Below are 16,171 nucleotides of genomic sequence, written 5' to 3'. Positions count from 1 at the left end.
GCTGGCTAAACATTTAGTGGGGAAATAAATATTTTGGTAAACGAAAGTGACTATATTGAAACACCTATTATAGAACAGAAAATAGGTCTCGCCAGTTATGCAACATTGTTGATGCAACACCGTCCAACCTTGTTAGGTCCAACATGTTGCACTCGTTTGGATACACCGTCTTCAACATTGTCCAATATTTCTTTTGTTCGCGGGTATGAACAACGATGTTGCATTCGTTCGGCCATCGTGTCCAACATTGTTGAACGCGCGCATGCCCACTAAGCTGACTTTGCGGATATCTTTATTACGTGCTTCGCGCGTTGTCGCGTGAGTGTTCCGTATATGAGGAAGACTACAGTTTTGAAAGTCTCATCGAGGGAAACTTAAATACAAGCAATCTCTCTTCAAATAGAAAAAAAAGAGCAAAGGAGTAAGCGAAACTGTAAGACTAGTACCAGGAAGAGCGAGAAGATGATCCGACGTGTTAGTCGATCAGTCTTACGTAATCTTTTTGGCAAACCAATATAGCGCGGGCTTGTTTTCTAAGGATCGTGGGTAGATTTTGGTCCCAGACCCTTGAGTTCAAGTGTTGCATATCATCAAACATGTTGCATTCGGCCAACAATGTTGGATGATGTTGCAATCAACATGGCCAGGCCTTCAGCCGGCAATTTCGGAAAGCTAAAATAACAAGCCAAAACATTACTTAAAACCTTGAAACCTCCAAAACTCTCAGAAACATTAGCTTCGCGCAAGCTATCATGACTACACAAATAATAAATAAATAAATAAATAAATAAATAAATAAATAAATAAATAAATAAATAAATAATACTCTTTATTTCACTGATACATATCAAAAGTTACATGGTGAATAAAAAATCAAAGGAGCAAAAATTAACATTTTTTTGTCTATCAGTTAATAATAGCTTGATTATAATTGAAACTAAGTCTATTAATAAAAGAGTTTTTAAAGCGCTCGCTTGTCCCCCTCTCCCATTTGCAAGCCCCCGTCTCCATAAATAATGAACACTCCCTTAGTCACCACCAAGGCGCTGAACGGTTTGTCTATTTCTGGCTGGCTATACCCTTCCCTCCTGAGGGTGTGTAAAACATATAGACATTTATTTGCTGCGATCAGCGTATTTTTGACATGGACAGAAAACCTACAGTTCTCCTGAAAAGTGACCCCTAAGATGGTAAGTTCGGAAAATTGTGGAATATCCTGTACACTCTCCAGTTCTGTGTGGAAGCCGATCTTTCGAAAAATCAACTCTTTGCATTTGAAAAGATTGCATTTCATGCGATTATCGTCAGTCCATTTCAAGTAGGAATTTTCTACATCAACTGAGGTAGTGTTATTATTTTGCTTCCATACAGGAATAATTAGGATGTGATCATCGGCATATTTGAACAAGGAAGATTCATACACAGGATCTATTTTCAGATCGTTTATAAATATATTGAATAAATAAGGGCCACTAAAACTCCCCTGGGGGTACCTTTGTTAACGTTAATCCAATCACAGGAAAGACCATCGCAGACGACCCGGTGTCTCCTATCAGTAAGAAAAGTAGGATACCAATTTAAAATATAGGGATTGAGTGATAGAAGTTTAAGTTTGGAAAACAGAAGAGAGTGTTTCACGGTATCAAAGGCCTTACTGAAATCCATAGCAAACAGCCTTACAGCATTGCATTCCTTGTGGTCCATAAGCTTAAGAATTTGATGTTGCATTGTTAGCAAGGCGTCCGTGCAGCTTCTACCTTCTCTATAAGAAAAATGAGTGGGGCTTAATCTGCTTTCGACAATTTTGTTAACATGATGCTTGTAGATAACCTTTTCGAATTCTCTTGCAATAACATTTGTAACATTAACTCCTCTGAAGTCACCATTTCCCTGGGAAACCTCAACTTTTGGTATGGGGTTGATATTAGCACTCTTCCATGAACGAGGCCATGCGTGGGTTTTAAGGGACAGGTTCCAAATCTTGGTAACTACTGGAGTGAGAATTTCAGCATGGTCTTTCCATATCCGAAAAGGTTTCTGATCTGCTCCTGTGGCAGTTTTTTTCAGGTTCAGAAGCGATCTCCATACCTGCAGTTCGCTTAAGCATGATGCCTCAGCATCAGTTGGGATTAGCGCACGCTCTGGTTGTTGATAATCATTATCCGTTCACAACTGACCGAAATAACAATTGAGATTCTTAATTTCCTCTTTACTCAAACATTCTGCTCGTGCTCCCCTGGAGTAAACTTTTGTGGGGAAGGAATTTGTTACTGAATCCCATTTAACGGCTGTGCGGGAACTGGCTTGGTCTCGACGAATCGAAGCCGTTGAAGAGTCTTAGAAGTGTAGCTAGGTTGTTCATTTCCAGACATTTTCATTGGCTCATTTTCGTATTAGAGGAAACGTTGTTTTTGTCTTTTCCCTTTCTTATGTGTTCATTTCAGTATGCGGGTGTCATAAACAAAGACAAACAGCAAAGTTTAAACGGATGTTTATTGATTTAATTATGACCTGTCTCTCATACTGTTAAAAATTTTACAAATGCAATTGCGCTTTCCTGAAAGTGCAAATTACTTATTATTGTTTCCTTGTGTGGTTGCAGTACAGATTCTAATTTGAGTGCTTCTTTATTGCCGGTATCCTGGAGACTGTAACTGACATCGTTTAATTAATCCTAGAAAATAAAAACCAGAAAGGGCACAAAATTTTTCAATATGTCTTCCAATATTCTTGTAAGTAGACCTACACCTTTGAAAAGCTCTATTTTCACTGGACCCTGATAACCTGCAGCTGCATTGTCTTTTAGGGTTGGGAGCATTGTTATCTTGCTCAATCTTTTGTCCTTTTGACCAACCACGTCAGACGTTGCAAATGGTGCAAGTCGCCCCACTGCTTGTACCTCTGGGAAATTAAATGCTCAGACGTTAACCAGCGAAAGAATGATAATATTAATCTCCTCTGGGCCCCAAATCAGTGTTGTTTTATTCCGATAACTCACGAATACTCGTGAAACGCCAGACCCTTAAATTAATTCACTGCCATCTTATCTGTTTTTTTTTTGTTTCATTCAGAAAACTGGACAAACATTGAAAAGACGCGCGTCTTCATCGAGCTTTTAGGTTTTTTTCTCGACATGCTGAGCTTGTTCAGTAGACCTACAGGGTCCAGTGAAAATAGAGCTTTTGAAAGGTGACAACCTGCAGCTGCCTTGTTTGTTAGGGCTGGGAACATTGGATTCAATTTCGTTCTTTTGTCCTCTCGACCAATCATGTAAAACGTTGCAAGCGGTACAGGTCGCTCCAGTCTGTCCAGTGTGGCAGATTTAAAAGTAGCACTGAAGCTTTCTATTTTGTTTCAGTAGACTGTTATCCACTACTTGAGAACACTGTGAAGGGGCTACTGGTGTGCTTCACATGCAAGTTGAGAAGCTTAACGGAAGACTGAATGATGCTATTCCTCTTTCTTTGCCATAAAACACAATAATCTAATACAAAAGTAGCGAAAGTAGCGATAAAGATATGGCGAGGAGAAATCAAGAAACCATCGTCCCTGGGGGGGGGGGGGGAGCACTTTCTTATAAGAGGCTAATGGGGATGTGCCGCTGGATGGGGTCGCATTTTCACGACTGGGTTGACTAGAATGGGGTTGCATTTTCAATAGAGTTACCAGAATGGGGTCGCACATTTTCGGAATTTTGGGGTAAGAAAATGCTATTAAGTAGGGATTCAAAACGGTCTCAGTTAAAAAGTTTGTAAAATTAGATTGGACAATAGGTTTCTTCGCTTGATCCTTTTCTAAACTTCCTTCAATAATTTGCATAAAATTTTGGACGAGTGTTTTAACAATAATATTTAAACAGTTGTACAATTGCTGATAAAACGGTATTGCCCATACATGTTCATTGGAGTTAGGAATCTTCTCATCTATAATTCCTTATAATCAAATTGCTTTTATCCATATTTAAAACTCTATTATAACGTTCCCGTTTGAAGAAGAATGTTTTCATTTTCAACTATTTATGACGGTACGTTTATAAAGATTTGCGGTCAGCAAACGTACCAGAATGCTTGTCGTACTGTATGTAAAAAGTAAAGTGTTCTTCATTCAATTTAAAAAATGTGTCAATTCATTTTAGAATGGCCTATTTAAAGGATTGATAAAGCGAGATGCATAAATAGAAAGGAATTTAGTTGGGATCGCAAAAATTATATTTTCTCAAAAGTGCCTAAGATGGGGTGTATAACTGGCTACAAAATAGACTATAATGGGGCAGGGGCTCTGAGAGGCCAGCGGCACATACCCAGCAAAACTGAATTTAGTACCCCCCCAGCCCCCGGGCCATCGTCACCTCCAAACACAATAAATACAAAATAGTGCTGCGTATGTGGGACATGAAAAAATCAGAATTATTTCAATAAAAACTTGTACATTTGTTTCGTTAAGGTGGGGAATCTAAATGAATCTGTGATATGTGTTGGAAGAGAACTAAGAAAATTCCAAGATTTAGGACCTAGGTAAAGAATTTTGCAGAGCATATGATCAACATTTGCAGTCATGTTCGTTCGTACAGAGTGAAGAGAAATAACTAATTAGTTATCTCACGCAGGCTAAATTTTAATGAAAAAAATACCTTGAAAGATGATCAATCAGTCTTCGAGCTCTAAGCTCGTTCACTTCATTACATCATACTTTTTGTGCAGTTTGCGGACAACTTTAGTATGATGGCCCTGGAAGTAGCCACGGTTCCACTTCCTCCTCAGATGAGGCAACCGGCGCTTGACTTGTTCGTACGGCTCTGAAAAAAAATTATATTATTACATCCAATTAGACAACAAGAACGGAGGAAAAAAGATAGAACCCGTTGTTAAAAGCTTTGTTTTCCACGCCTTTGGTTCAAAATTGTGCTAGTTAAATCTTATGTCCTTTTCCTTTTTAGATATGTTATGAGAAGATTGTAACATTTAACTTTTTACATGATGTCATGATCGATGGGCCAAATGATTTAAGTCATAGTTTTGCATTTCTAACATCAAAACAAGAGATCTCCCTAGAAATATTCTGCAGGGAAATTATCGTCCAAACGCGCGTACGGCAGCCGTTTAAACCTACATCTACATCTACATTTAATTAAGTCGGTAAAGTCGCGACATTTAGCTATAGACAAAGAGCAAATCACAAATTTCTTTTTCTATTTTTCTCTAGTAAGACATGTTATCCTAGCCCTTCAGAGTGCAGTTTATTTGGATCTGACAAAATAGCATTCTGATAAACGTTAGCTGCACTAATGTAGATTATTAAAAATCTGAATTAGCAGCCATGGTTTATGAGTCATCATACCATGCCCGAGGAATAGCGACCACTAAATTGTCTTCTAGTTGTTCTTGCAAAGCGAAATCAGCAAGATCTATTAATCTATCCATTGTTTTCTTTTATCTCAAAATTTATTTACTAAAGGTAATAGAAAAGTTTCATTGCGCATCTAGAAGAAGAAGAAGAGGAAGGAATTTCCTAGATTGCTTTCGAAACAGTCATACTTCTCTGACTTATTGCACTATGCCAGACTAGAGCTCTCAGCACCCACTTTCCATTTTAGATGTATTAGAACTTAGCTGATACTTAGCTTGTTGATAACTTACTGCATGTCTCCTCCAGTATTTTAGTGAACATATCCGATAGGTCACCAAAGTCTTCCAAAGTGTAAACATTCTCGCCTGCAATCTCTTTCAGCTGATCTAGAAACTCTTCATAATTGCCAATTCCGATTGCAACGATCCTTACTTCTTTTTCCTGCAAAAATTGGAAGTGGTTTGTCAGTCTGCCGTTCAGACAAATGAGGAAAAAAAGAGCGTTATTTTTTTGAATTATTTATATATAAAAACTTTATCGAAAAACAAAAAAAAAACGAAAAACGTCAAATGGATTACAACAAAGCAGAACCAAATCCCCATATTGAAGTTGTATCCCTAAATTTACAAAGAAAAATTCAAAAATTAAAAAAAATACAACAACAGAATCTTAATGTATTAAAATACTCTATAATATGATATAAAATTTATGTGTAATAAAACAGTATATTATATTTTATTAAAAACTGCATCATTGTATAATGCAATTCGAGGGATTTGATTGGCTTAGCGGCCATGGTATATGAGCAATTATACCATGGCCGAGAAATGGCGACCATTAAGTTGCCTTCTGGTCGTTCTTGCACAGCGAAATCAGTAAGATCTAGCAATATTTCTCAGTTGTTTTTAATAAAACAATTATTCCACTTGCGCTTGTTGGATATGAGATGATTATAGCCAACTCGGCGCTACGCGCCTCGTTGGCTATCTATCATCTCATATCCAACGCGCGCTCGTGGAATAATTGTTAAATATATATATATATATTATATCGAGTAATAATTCACTAATAAAATGATCAACAGTACATAGTATCTGATAGTATCTAAAAGTATCTGTAATATCTTTTTTGCTCCGAAAATATTCGCAAAAGTTTTTATCAGGCTTCGAGCTCAAATTCCACGTCTGTTACTTTAGTAAAGCATTATTAGTGAAAATGGTCTGAGGTGTCACCTTCAGCAGATTTTACTTCGGGGTTGCCAAAGAGTTTAAAAGGGACGTTTGGGACGCAATTTTGCACATTCACACACTGTGGTTCTTTTCGTGAGCTTTTGTGGATTTAAGCTGATCTTTGACAATATTACCTATTTTTGGCGCTAAATGCGCAACTTTACGGAAAATTTCAATTGTATACGTTGTTGAAACAAAATATCACGAGACAAGCAAAGAAGGTTCGAAAAAAAATTGAAATAAGTTTAATAAAAGCCAACTTCAATGTGAACATATTTTCACCTTGGAAATCTCAAACTATCCTTCTTCTTTTTACATGATTATTTGGGTCAAAAGGACAAAATTAAAATAAGCCATTACTCTTAAAACTTTACGCTTTCTTACAAAAACTTTTACTGAAACAAATCACACATTTGCTTGCAAAACTAATAGTTCTAGCATCCTGCCATGTTTTACTCTCGTTCATGATTGCGAAAAGGTAGTTTAGGGTAACAACTTTTCTGGACAGCGTGGCTAGCAATTTTTGCACTCCTTTCCAATTCCTGTTCATTTAAATGATATACATCCGTTCAAATTCATTATCACAAGGCTTCGTCTCGGTTATACCTGAAGAGAAGGAAGTATACTCGAGTAGGGTTCGGAATCAGAATTCGTTTTTCCATCCGTCATCAGAATCAGCAAATTCGGAAAGTCCGACCTGTCCCCTCCCTCCACAGTGTACAGTTGCTCATCGGCTGCTTTCAGTGCTCGGTCAATAAAGGTACGACTACCTAACTTGATCGGTATACCCTCTATCAAATGCTGCACGTTCTCGCTGCTGTAGTATTCACTCTCTGCAAAAGTATTCAGGACCTCTGCGTTTTTGGCAAAGAGAATGTATGCAGCGTGGGTAGCGTCGGGGCCGATTGCCAGAGCATTAGAGACCTCCATTAGGAATCCTTTTTCCAACTCAAAATTTTCTTCTCCAACACTATTTGTTTTGTCCACCAAAAATGCCAAGTCCACCTCGCAAGGTTTTGGTGCTAAAATAAAATGACATAAAGAAGGGTATACTTTACAGATAGCAGATATCTGTCTCATTAATACGCTATTTAAATAATCTATAAAGAGATTTCACACAACGAGTACGCAGGGGCGACGGGGGTGGTGGTGGTGGTGGTGGTGGTGAAGGGGGGGGGGGGGTGGTTGGCTCGTGCTTCCCTATATAACCATATAGGTACTTTCAACGCTCGCCTTGAAGACACCTCGCTATTACGGATATCTCGATAAAAAGGAAACAATAAGCAAGGGACCGCAAACGAAAATGCTGCAAGTATACGCAGGATCTGTAAAAGATCTAATCAGCCAAAACTATAAGTGACTCTAATTTCTGCAAAGCTGATAATACGGTCAGCAGTTAAATCCCCGGAAAAAAAAATAGAGTATAGACGTTTCACGAAAATAAATTTCCGCTATTATGGACTCTCGCTATTAAGGACACTAACTCGCGGTCCCGAGGGTGTCCGCAATAAAGGGAGTTGACTGTATTTGCGGCGCCAAAGGCGTAGTTCTTGAGCCGTTTTGGGATGAAATACACAAAAATACACAAGGCCTCGCTGATGACTGGACAAGTTTGTAAAATAAAGTTTTTCTATTCTATTCTATTCTCTATAGGGTGTAGATCTTTACCATTTTGGTTTGGAACTCTGAAAACGGGGATGGATTTTGCAGAAACGGGTATGAATTCTAGAAACTAACGTCTAAAAAAGTAGTACGGGAAAATTCAATATTTTGGTCTAAACAATGGCCAGGGTTTGAATGACTGAGCCACACAGCCTCACCAAAATGTTCCGAGGAGTAGATCCCCCGGGACCCAAAGTAGCAAGGATAGCCGAAGCATGGGAGGTGAAATGGGGGAAATGACGGGGGGTGGTGTACGTAATGACTGTTATACAACATGACAGACAGAGTAGTCAAAGTAGTATGTTTTACAAGACCTCAATTACAAAGGGATAAACAAAAGGGATATAAAAAGGTGAAAAATAAAGAGAGGGCATCTAAAAACGACCACGACATAATCAGCCTTAGCTGAAAGTTTTTCATTCTGGATAACTGTCTTTCTTTAGTACACAAAAAGAGAGTGTAGACTTACTACTCCTGTGTTGTTACCAAGCTAACCTTTGGTGGTACCAAAGGCGGTAGGCGTATTGTAATGTCGACTGTTTGCATTAAGAAGTTTAAATCAGTCGCAAACCTTGCTTTTTAACACTTGTCACTTGATTCTCCGAGTAACTGCTTAATAATTAAATGTAATAGAAATGAAATAGTTCAGATCTTCTTAATGTCCTTTTTGATCTCCAAAAAAAACTGTTTATCCCATCTAAATTCCAGCTACGTTTACACTAGTTGTCAGTATAACGATTCTTGGCCAGTAAAGGAGAGAATTTGTTGTCGCGATTACATTATGTCCTCTGGCGGTTGTAGTCGGGTTCTACTGGGTTTTTTTTACTCTTTTGCAGTTGAGTAATACTTACGACAGATAAAGGCAGTGATGTTGGTGACCATTTCCTGAAGTTCATCATAGTCTTGTACAAAGAACAATTCCTCCCCTGCAATCGCCTCTAACACCTTGCGGTATTCATCCTCCATAGCTTTAGGACCAATTGCAATGACGACTAAACGGACACCTTTGGACTTAACAACACAAGCAACAAACTGAAACATCATACTTGTTTTCCAGACATGCGCTTAAGTAAGTAACGCTCTTTACGTTCGCGAGAAATCCATACATTCTACCTTCGACAAAGAACCAATTTCTTAGAAATTTTTAATCTCCTCTTTCAAAACTGTGTAATTATAATTAATGTTTGATTGTAATAATAATTTCATAATTGTTAGTTCACGAACTATTTCGAATAAATGTTTTTATGAAGCCTTTTGATACTTACCTTCTTTTTTTGTCAATGTCCTATAAATTTAATTTGTATTTTTTTCTATTTTTCTCATTTTATGTATTGTAAAGCGCCATGAACTGTTAGGATGTGTTGCGCTATATAAGTACTTGCTTATCATTAAACATCTGTCGAAGTGGTTGATGGTACAATGAACCCATTACGGCCGAGTCGCTGTGCAAGTTTCGTAAATTGGTACGTACTTATTAACCCACCTCAACAACAGAGCGGTTTCCAATTGAGTGTCGTAAAACCAAACCCAAAGTAATTACTCTGGCCATTCAAAATTCGTAGAAAATACATCTAACTGGCGTTAAGCACGGGAAAATGTGCGTACGATCAAAACACGATTGCTTTCGGTTTAGAATTCCATTGGTTGAGAAAGTGGCGCAAGTTTTATTAACCAATCACAGAGGGTAGTAATACAAGACCAAAGCAAACGCCAAATTACTTTCGACACTCAACTGAAAACCCCTCTATCGTGTAAGCATTTTGGTTGAATTTTAACGAAGACTTTGTAGCTTTTGAAAGACATTCTATAAGCCCGTCCAAAAAGTAACCAAAAAAAAAAGAAAGAAAGAAAAGAGAGTAGCTGAGAGTATTTCCCCCCAAAGTTCCGTTCATAAAAAATCATGAATATTCAAAACATTTTTGGAAATGCAGCGAAAGACAAACGAAACTGCTCAATAGTATACTTTCAAGTTTTTGGGGGACAAAAGTTAACCGTGAGAGCGACATCTGATGGGCAACTGAGGTTTGACTTTGACAGTAATTTAAATGTTATTTAGAAACAACGAAAGATATGCTTCAATAACAAGGCCATTATTAACACAGCTTACTGCTTTAATTTAAACTGAAGCCAGGATGACTCAAAACAAAAGAAAAACGCGACTTAAAAGGAATATGTCACCCCAGGCGTTTGCGCGCGTTGAAGAGAAGTACTTTGAAATCATTGGCCCAACTTTTTCAAATACCGTCGGAGAGTTCAGGAAGCTGTATTCATGCATATGTTTGAATCGCGTTCATCGTCGGAAAGTTAGCTGAAATTTTTATTTACAAACGTTTTTTAGCAATCACAGAAGCTGTTTGTTACGTTATTTTTGAAATCTTTTACAATGGCCTAAAAGCAAAAATCCCACGACGAGTTGTATGCAAATCAGCTCAACCGGACTCTACTGCGCATGTGTTCCAACTGACATAGTCCCTTTAATGACTGCCTTACCTTTATGTCCTTTATATCTTCCATGTATTGTGCAACATCCGTATTAGGGTGCGATTTCCCATCTGTTAGCAACACCATCACACTCAGTACTCCTGGTCTGTCGCCACTTTCCTCGGTGAACATATCGTCGTCAGCCATTTGTATAGCATGGTCCAGACGGGTTGGCTTTGTCAGCTTGCTAATGCTTTTTTCTATCAGCGTGAAAAAGGCTTCCTCACTGTGATATTTGGAATCGCTGAATTTGTTGTGAAGGGTGCTTTCTTTGGCGAATGTCTCGAGGGACACATGTGTTCCATCCTCAGAAACGTCAAACTGCTGAACTAGAAGTTTCAGAGTTCTTTTCAGTTTCGGGATGTTCACTTCCTTGATACTCTTCGTTGTATCGACCACAAAACCAAGGTCAAGTTTACAACCTGCATCTGAAAGACAGACCAGTGTTTTGAGAAAGTTACACACGTAAACAGTAAACGATCAGAAATCAGAAATCTGATCGTAATCGAGCAGAAACAATCATCTCGATTCAAAATGGCCAACGGCCGTCTGCGAAAACCCTGGGAAACGCTGCAAAATACTCCACGAGTCGCGTCACATACGCTTGATTTTCGTCTTCGCTACACTTGTCCGGAGTCAAATATGGAATCCACCCGGCCGGTAGTCATATTTGATCCCGGAAAAAAGTGTAACGAAGAGGACAAAGACCACGATCAATAGGCTTCATCACGGTTTCGACGCCATTTTGACGAGTAGGCAAACACGTCTTGAAATAACAGTGTTTGCATGGAAATCCGACGTCAACTAATTTTCATAAAACATTGCTTCCAGTTCATGAATTTTTCAGAAGCGATGTTTTATGAAAATTAGTTGACATCAGATTCCCATACAAACACTGCTATTTCGAGATGTGTTTGCCTACTTGTCAAAATGGTGTCGAAAACCGTGATGAGGCCTATTTTGAGGGACTTTTCCGGCATACATGTACGCGAACAATCGCGATCTTGAAACACTTCAGTGGGGTAAATTCCATTCTGTCATTTGTATCTTGAGACAAGAGGTAATTTTCAGTGCATTGGAACTATTATTTCTGTAAATAAGGGTTTTGGATTTTAAAAGTAAAAGTGAGGATTTTACGCGCATACAGACGTAAATTTAACTGCCTTTTATGCGTACAGTAGTTAAATAAAATACGAGGCGGGGGTGAAAGATCCGCTTACGTGAACGTAAAAAGGTCGAACAGCGCTCTATGTTTTCCGCAAGTGGCTCACGAATACGTTGCTTTTTATTTCATATACGAGCAAAAAACAAGTTAAATTTAGTACGTCCTTACGCACGTAAAATTTACGCGATAGCGGAAATCTACATGTCGAAGAATGAAACACTCCTCTGGTGAAAGCCAGCGTCTCCAATTTTGGTTCAATGTTTGTGTGACCTATAGCTTCATCTAATAGCAACAAACGATTCTCACCTGCAGCTGAAATGGTCAGCACACCAAGAAGGCAAATCAAGGTACACCATGAAACCATCTTTAATTCCTTAACTAAAAAGCGAGAAAAAAAGGAATGACACTCATACGTCCCATTTTAATAAATAGTACAGAACTATGACGAGGCGGGGTCACGACCCTCCAGAAATGTTTTAACAGTCGCCAATACTCTCTCGAACATTTGGACGATCTTTTATTAACAGAGGTTTTTAGAAAGTCTTGTGAATCCTGTGACGCGTAATAACTGCCGATCACCAACGTTGCCGTCCGGCGTTTAAATAGTGATGAGAAGGTCAGGGACTGCCCCGCTCTTACAATTTCAGAAGAAAGATTTGCCCTAGCCGGGCACATTCGTAGTGATAATTAGCTGACACGATAGCTTGTACTTTTCAACCAGAAACTGTTGTACCGCTGGAGAGTGGGTACCAGTAGAACCACATGCCCCGGCTGTAGACCGAACATGTCGTAGGCTGTAATTCTTTTGTTGTGAAGCGAAACACTAACCGATTTATCTCTGCTTGCAGTCAGTTGTCCAAAACTGGTCGAGCCTGGTGCCTAAAGTACCTTCTTCAACAGGCCCGTAGCAAGGCTAAAACAACTGAGGGGGCTTAGCAAAATGGTAAAACAAAACTACCACCCCCCCTCCCCCCACTGTCACTCAAAAACAGACTGACTTAGGAGTTTAAGATGCAACGAGCACATCAAAAAACCCTAGTAGATTTAGTAAGTAAAACAATAACTTTGCACCTGGATGACACTCTCAGGTCATGTTTTTGCCTTTTCTTTAACGTGGACTACTACGTGAAGTTTCCTAATTTCACGTTTGAAGGACGACGTAGACAAACGACGAAAAATTTTTCTTTCTCCTTTTAAATTTGGAATCAGGCAGTAAGAATCTGACTGCAGGAGAATTTTTTTTCTCTGGTCTTGAGGACATATTTGTGTGGCTTTTTTGTGTGACAACGCGGGAACACTAAATTGTTATAAACTAAGGATATTTGTATTGCTTAAAATGAGCGGATGTCTTAGAAAACAAGTAGTTTATTTCGACAGCTTTCACGGCTTCAGATTGGTTGATTTGAATCTATTTTGATTCTTATTTCCGATTCACAAGATAGGAGTGCCTGTTAGCGAAGGAAACTGACAGGTAGTAGACAGACTATTAAAGGTTGTGAAAAGGCACTTGCAGCGTCAGAATTCAACATTAATTTGTTTTGAATATATATTTTTGGGCACATTGCTTTTTGACTTCCAGAAATTCTGGGGGGGCTCAAGCCCCCCCCTGCCCCTCCCCCCGCTACGGGCCTGTTCAAAACTGTCTGATGAAAACAGTGCCACAGTACTGCATCAACCATTGGGCCAAATCTTCCCTTCGTTTGTTCTGTAATTGTAAGAGTCCCTGAGCCTCACATCACCACTTGTACGCAAGACGGACTCGAAATTCAGTTGGATGTAACGTTAGAGCTCGTCAGTTATCATGCATCACAGGATTCGCAAAACTTTTAAACAACCTCTGTTAATTAAAGATCCAAATGTTCGAGGGAACGTTAGTGCTGTTAAAGCTTCTTTGTTGTCGAGAAGGGGAACTTAACAGGTCCCGCGCTTTTCCTTGTATCCGGTGTGGAGTACAGAAACTCTCCATATAAATTTTACTTAAAATATAGTGATGCTTTTTTTCTCATCTTTATTCCGCGCCGCAATCAACATTTTGAATATCAAGAGAACTCACTTAGTCTATTCTGCTTATAATCAATGACAATATGTTAAAAACAATCGTACAACTTAATTCAGTCAAACGTAGCTGAGGCACAAACGTTTTAGAATTATTTTCAAAGAAATGAAATTACTTCAACAAAATGACAATTTCAACTTCATTTGCCACAAATGGCAAATGAAGGTAGCCTACAGCTGTCTAGGTCATGCACCGCAACAAACCCTTACGGTATAACGACAAACTAAAAAACACATGTTTTGCTCGTTAAAACTAGTGAACTTTGTACAACAAGTAATTTAGCTGCTAAATTTTTTTTGTTAGATCGATGAAAGACCCAGTTTTAGTGAGTCACCAAGCAATTGTCGTATCCGATCATGCTTTATCAGAAAAACAATACAATTTCAATTAAGTGCAGAATCGGTCTCGCCTTCATTGGCAAGCTGATGACTTAGTCAAGCGTGCCCACAACAAACTTCTCTACAGGAAAACATCACGTTATGTTCCAAATGGAATTTAAATCGACTTAAGCTGTCCTTTAGTTAATTTAAAATTGATTACAGGGGCGGATCCAGGGGAGGTGAAATGAGTGAATTTTCACCCCCTTTTTTTGAGCCGCCTTCCTTTTTTTTTTACCTTATCCGTCAAATATTGAAATAATATTTGATTTCTCTAATTGAGGTGGAGAATGTGCATTAGCGATGACTGGTTCTACCAATCAATTTATTCATTTTGAGCCTGTTGAAATGGGGTTGACAGACCTACACGACTCCCGCTGTGTGCCCATTGTGTTGATAAAAGCCTTTATAATTTTTCTTTAATAAGCATGTCTTTAAGCGATTTCCCTTTTCTATAATAGATAAAGGGAGGTTCCTTATATATCTCTCTTAGTAGCGGCTGGTTTTGTATTAAATGCCATTCAGTGTCCATTAGAATATTTTTCAAACATGGCAGTGATGGTTGAAATTGTGTCACGAAGGGTAGAATTTTCTTGTGCACTTTCTCTTTTTGTGTAAGAGCGTTCTTCCTTTCTGCGAAGTTAACTTCGGAGAGGATTTTGTCCACCAGGTTACTAGGATAAGCTCTCGATACCAGGCGTGTTTTAAAGTTTTTAATGTTTTCGTCAAACACTACTTTAGAAGCGTTTGTCCTCAGAAGTGCCTGCTGGGTGGCAGCTGTTGTAGTTTGTGTACTAAAATGTTTTAGTAGGTTTGTAATGTGTGCGCACGTCGAGAATCGATTCTTTCTCGAATCTCTGTCCCTTATAGACGGTTGTATCCAAGAATGTTGTTTCTTATTGTGAGACTTCAGCGGTAAACTTTATGGTAGGGTGGTACGAATTTGCTTGCTGAATGAATTTTCTATTTCTCCTTTGTTTGTATCCCACAAGTAAAATACATCGTCAATGAATCTTCTCCACATTAGTGGTTTGTGAACGCTCTGCCTTAAGATCTCCTTTTCTATAGATGCCATAAAGATGTTGGCAAAAGCTACTGCCATTTTAGTGCCCATGGCAGTTCCGTGTGTTTGGAAGGAGTTCTCCTTCAGTATAAGGCTGAGCATTTCTCTGAGGAAATTTGTAGCTATAGGAGGGTTATTGGCATGAAAGTTCTCGTATGAGTTGCATACTATAGTGATTCTTTCAGTCCTCCTGTGGGATATTCGTGTAAAGGCTAGTGACATCCATTGAGACTAGAAAAGCGTTTCTAGGCACCCTAGTGCTTTCAATAAACCTTATGAAATGTGTCGTATCTTTTAGAAACGAGTCCTGTATTTGTGCTATTGGCTGAAGTAGTTTGTCTACGAATGATGATACGCGTTCTGTTGGGCCATCACACCCAGATATGATAGGTCTTGACTTCCGACTAATGTCGGTTTGTGAATTTTTGTGAGGGTATAAAACACTGGGCTTCGAGGCGGATTTGGTGTTAGGTTAAACCATTTAACCGTCATTTCGTCTATGCACCCTGCTTGATGAAGGGCATTAATGAGGTGTTTAACTCTCTGGGATGTGTCTCTAACCATTGGTTCGTCTAGTGGCTGACAGCCGGTTATTTCTATCATCCAATTGTTTCTGTCCGTCATTGATTTTGTTTTCTCCGTTCATAACGACGGTTGTTCTGCCTTTATCTGCTTTTTTGAGAATAATTTCTTTGTTGTTAACGTTAATAAGCTCCTTGAGAGCTCTTCGCTGCACAGACCTCAAACACCTCAACCAGGCTTTGGCTCTATAAAAAATTACATTATTACAAA

The 16,171-nt window shown here is 38.8% G+C and overlaps 1 protein-coding gene across 2 annotated transcripts in view; it reads right to left on the bottom strand.

The window, feature by feature from the left end:
* The window catches only part of LOC146483564 (matrilin-1-like), a 55,597-nt gene that overhangs the window by 34,369 nt on the left and 5,057 nt on the right, over positions 1-16,171 (bottom strand). For both annotated transcript variants that reach the window (XM_085105738.1, XM_085105739.1), the window contains exons 2-4: positions 12,190-12,261; positions 10,728-11,146; positions 9,089-9,248 (exon numbers count right to left, since the gene is read on the bottom strand). In XM_085105738.1, the coding sequence (XP_084961864.1) occupies positions 9,089-9,248; positions 10,728-11,146; positions 12,190-12,247 (637 nt within the window). In that variant the 5' untranslated portion in view covers positions 12,248-12,261. The remainder of the gene's footprint in view (positions 1-9,088; positions 9,249-10,727; positions 11,147-12,189; positions 12,262-16,171) is intronic.

The sequence above is a fragment of the Pavona decussata genome, unplaced genomic scaffold (genome assembly GCF_977016875.1).
Source record: "Pavona decussata unplaced genomic scaffold, jaPavDecu1.1 SCAFFOLD_38, whole genome shotgun sequence".
Taxonomy (NCBI): domain Eukaryota; kingdom Metazoa; phylum Cnidaria; class Anthozoa; order Scleractinia; family Agariciidae; genus Pavona; species Pavona decussata.
This window is presented reverse-complemented; position numbering and strand designations above follow the sequence as displayed.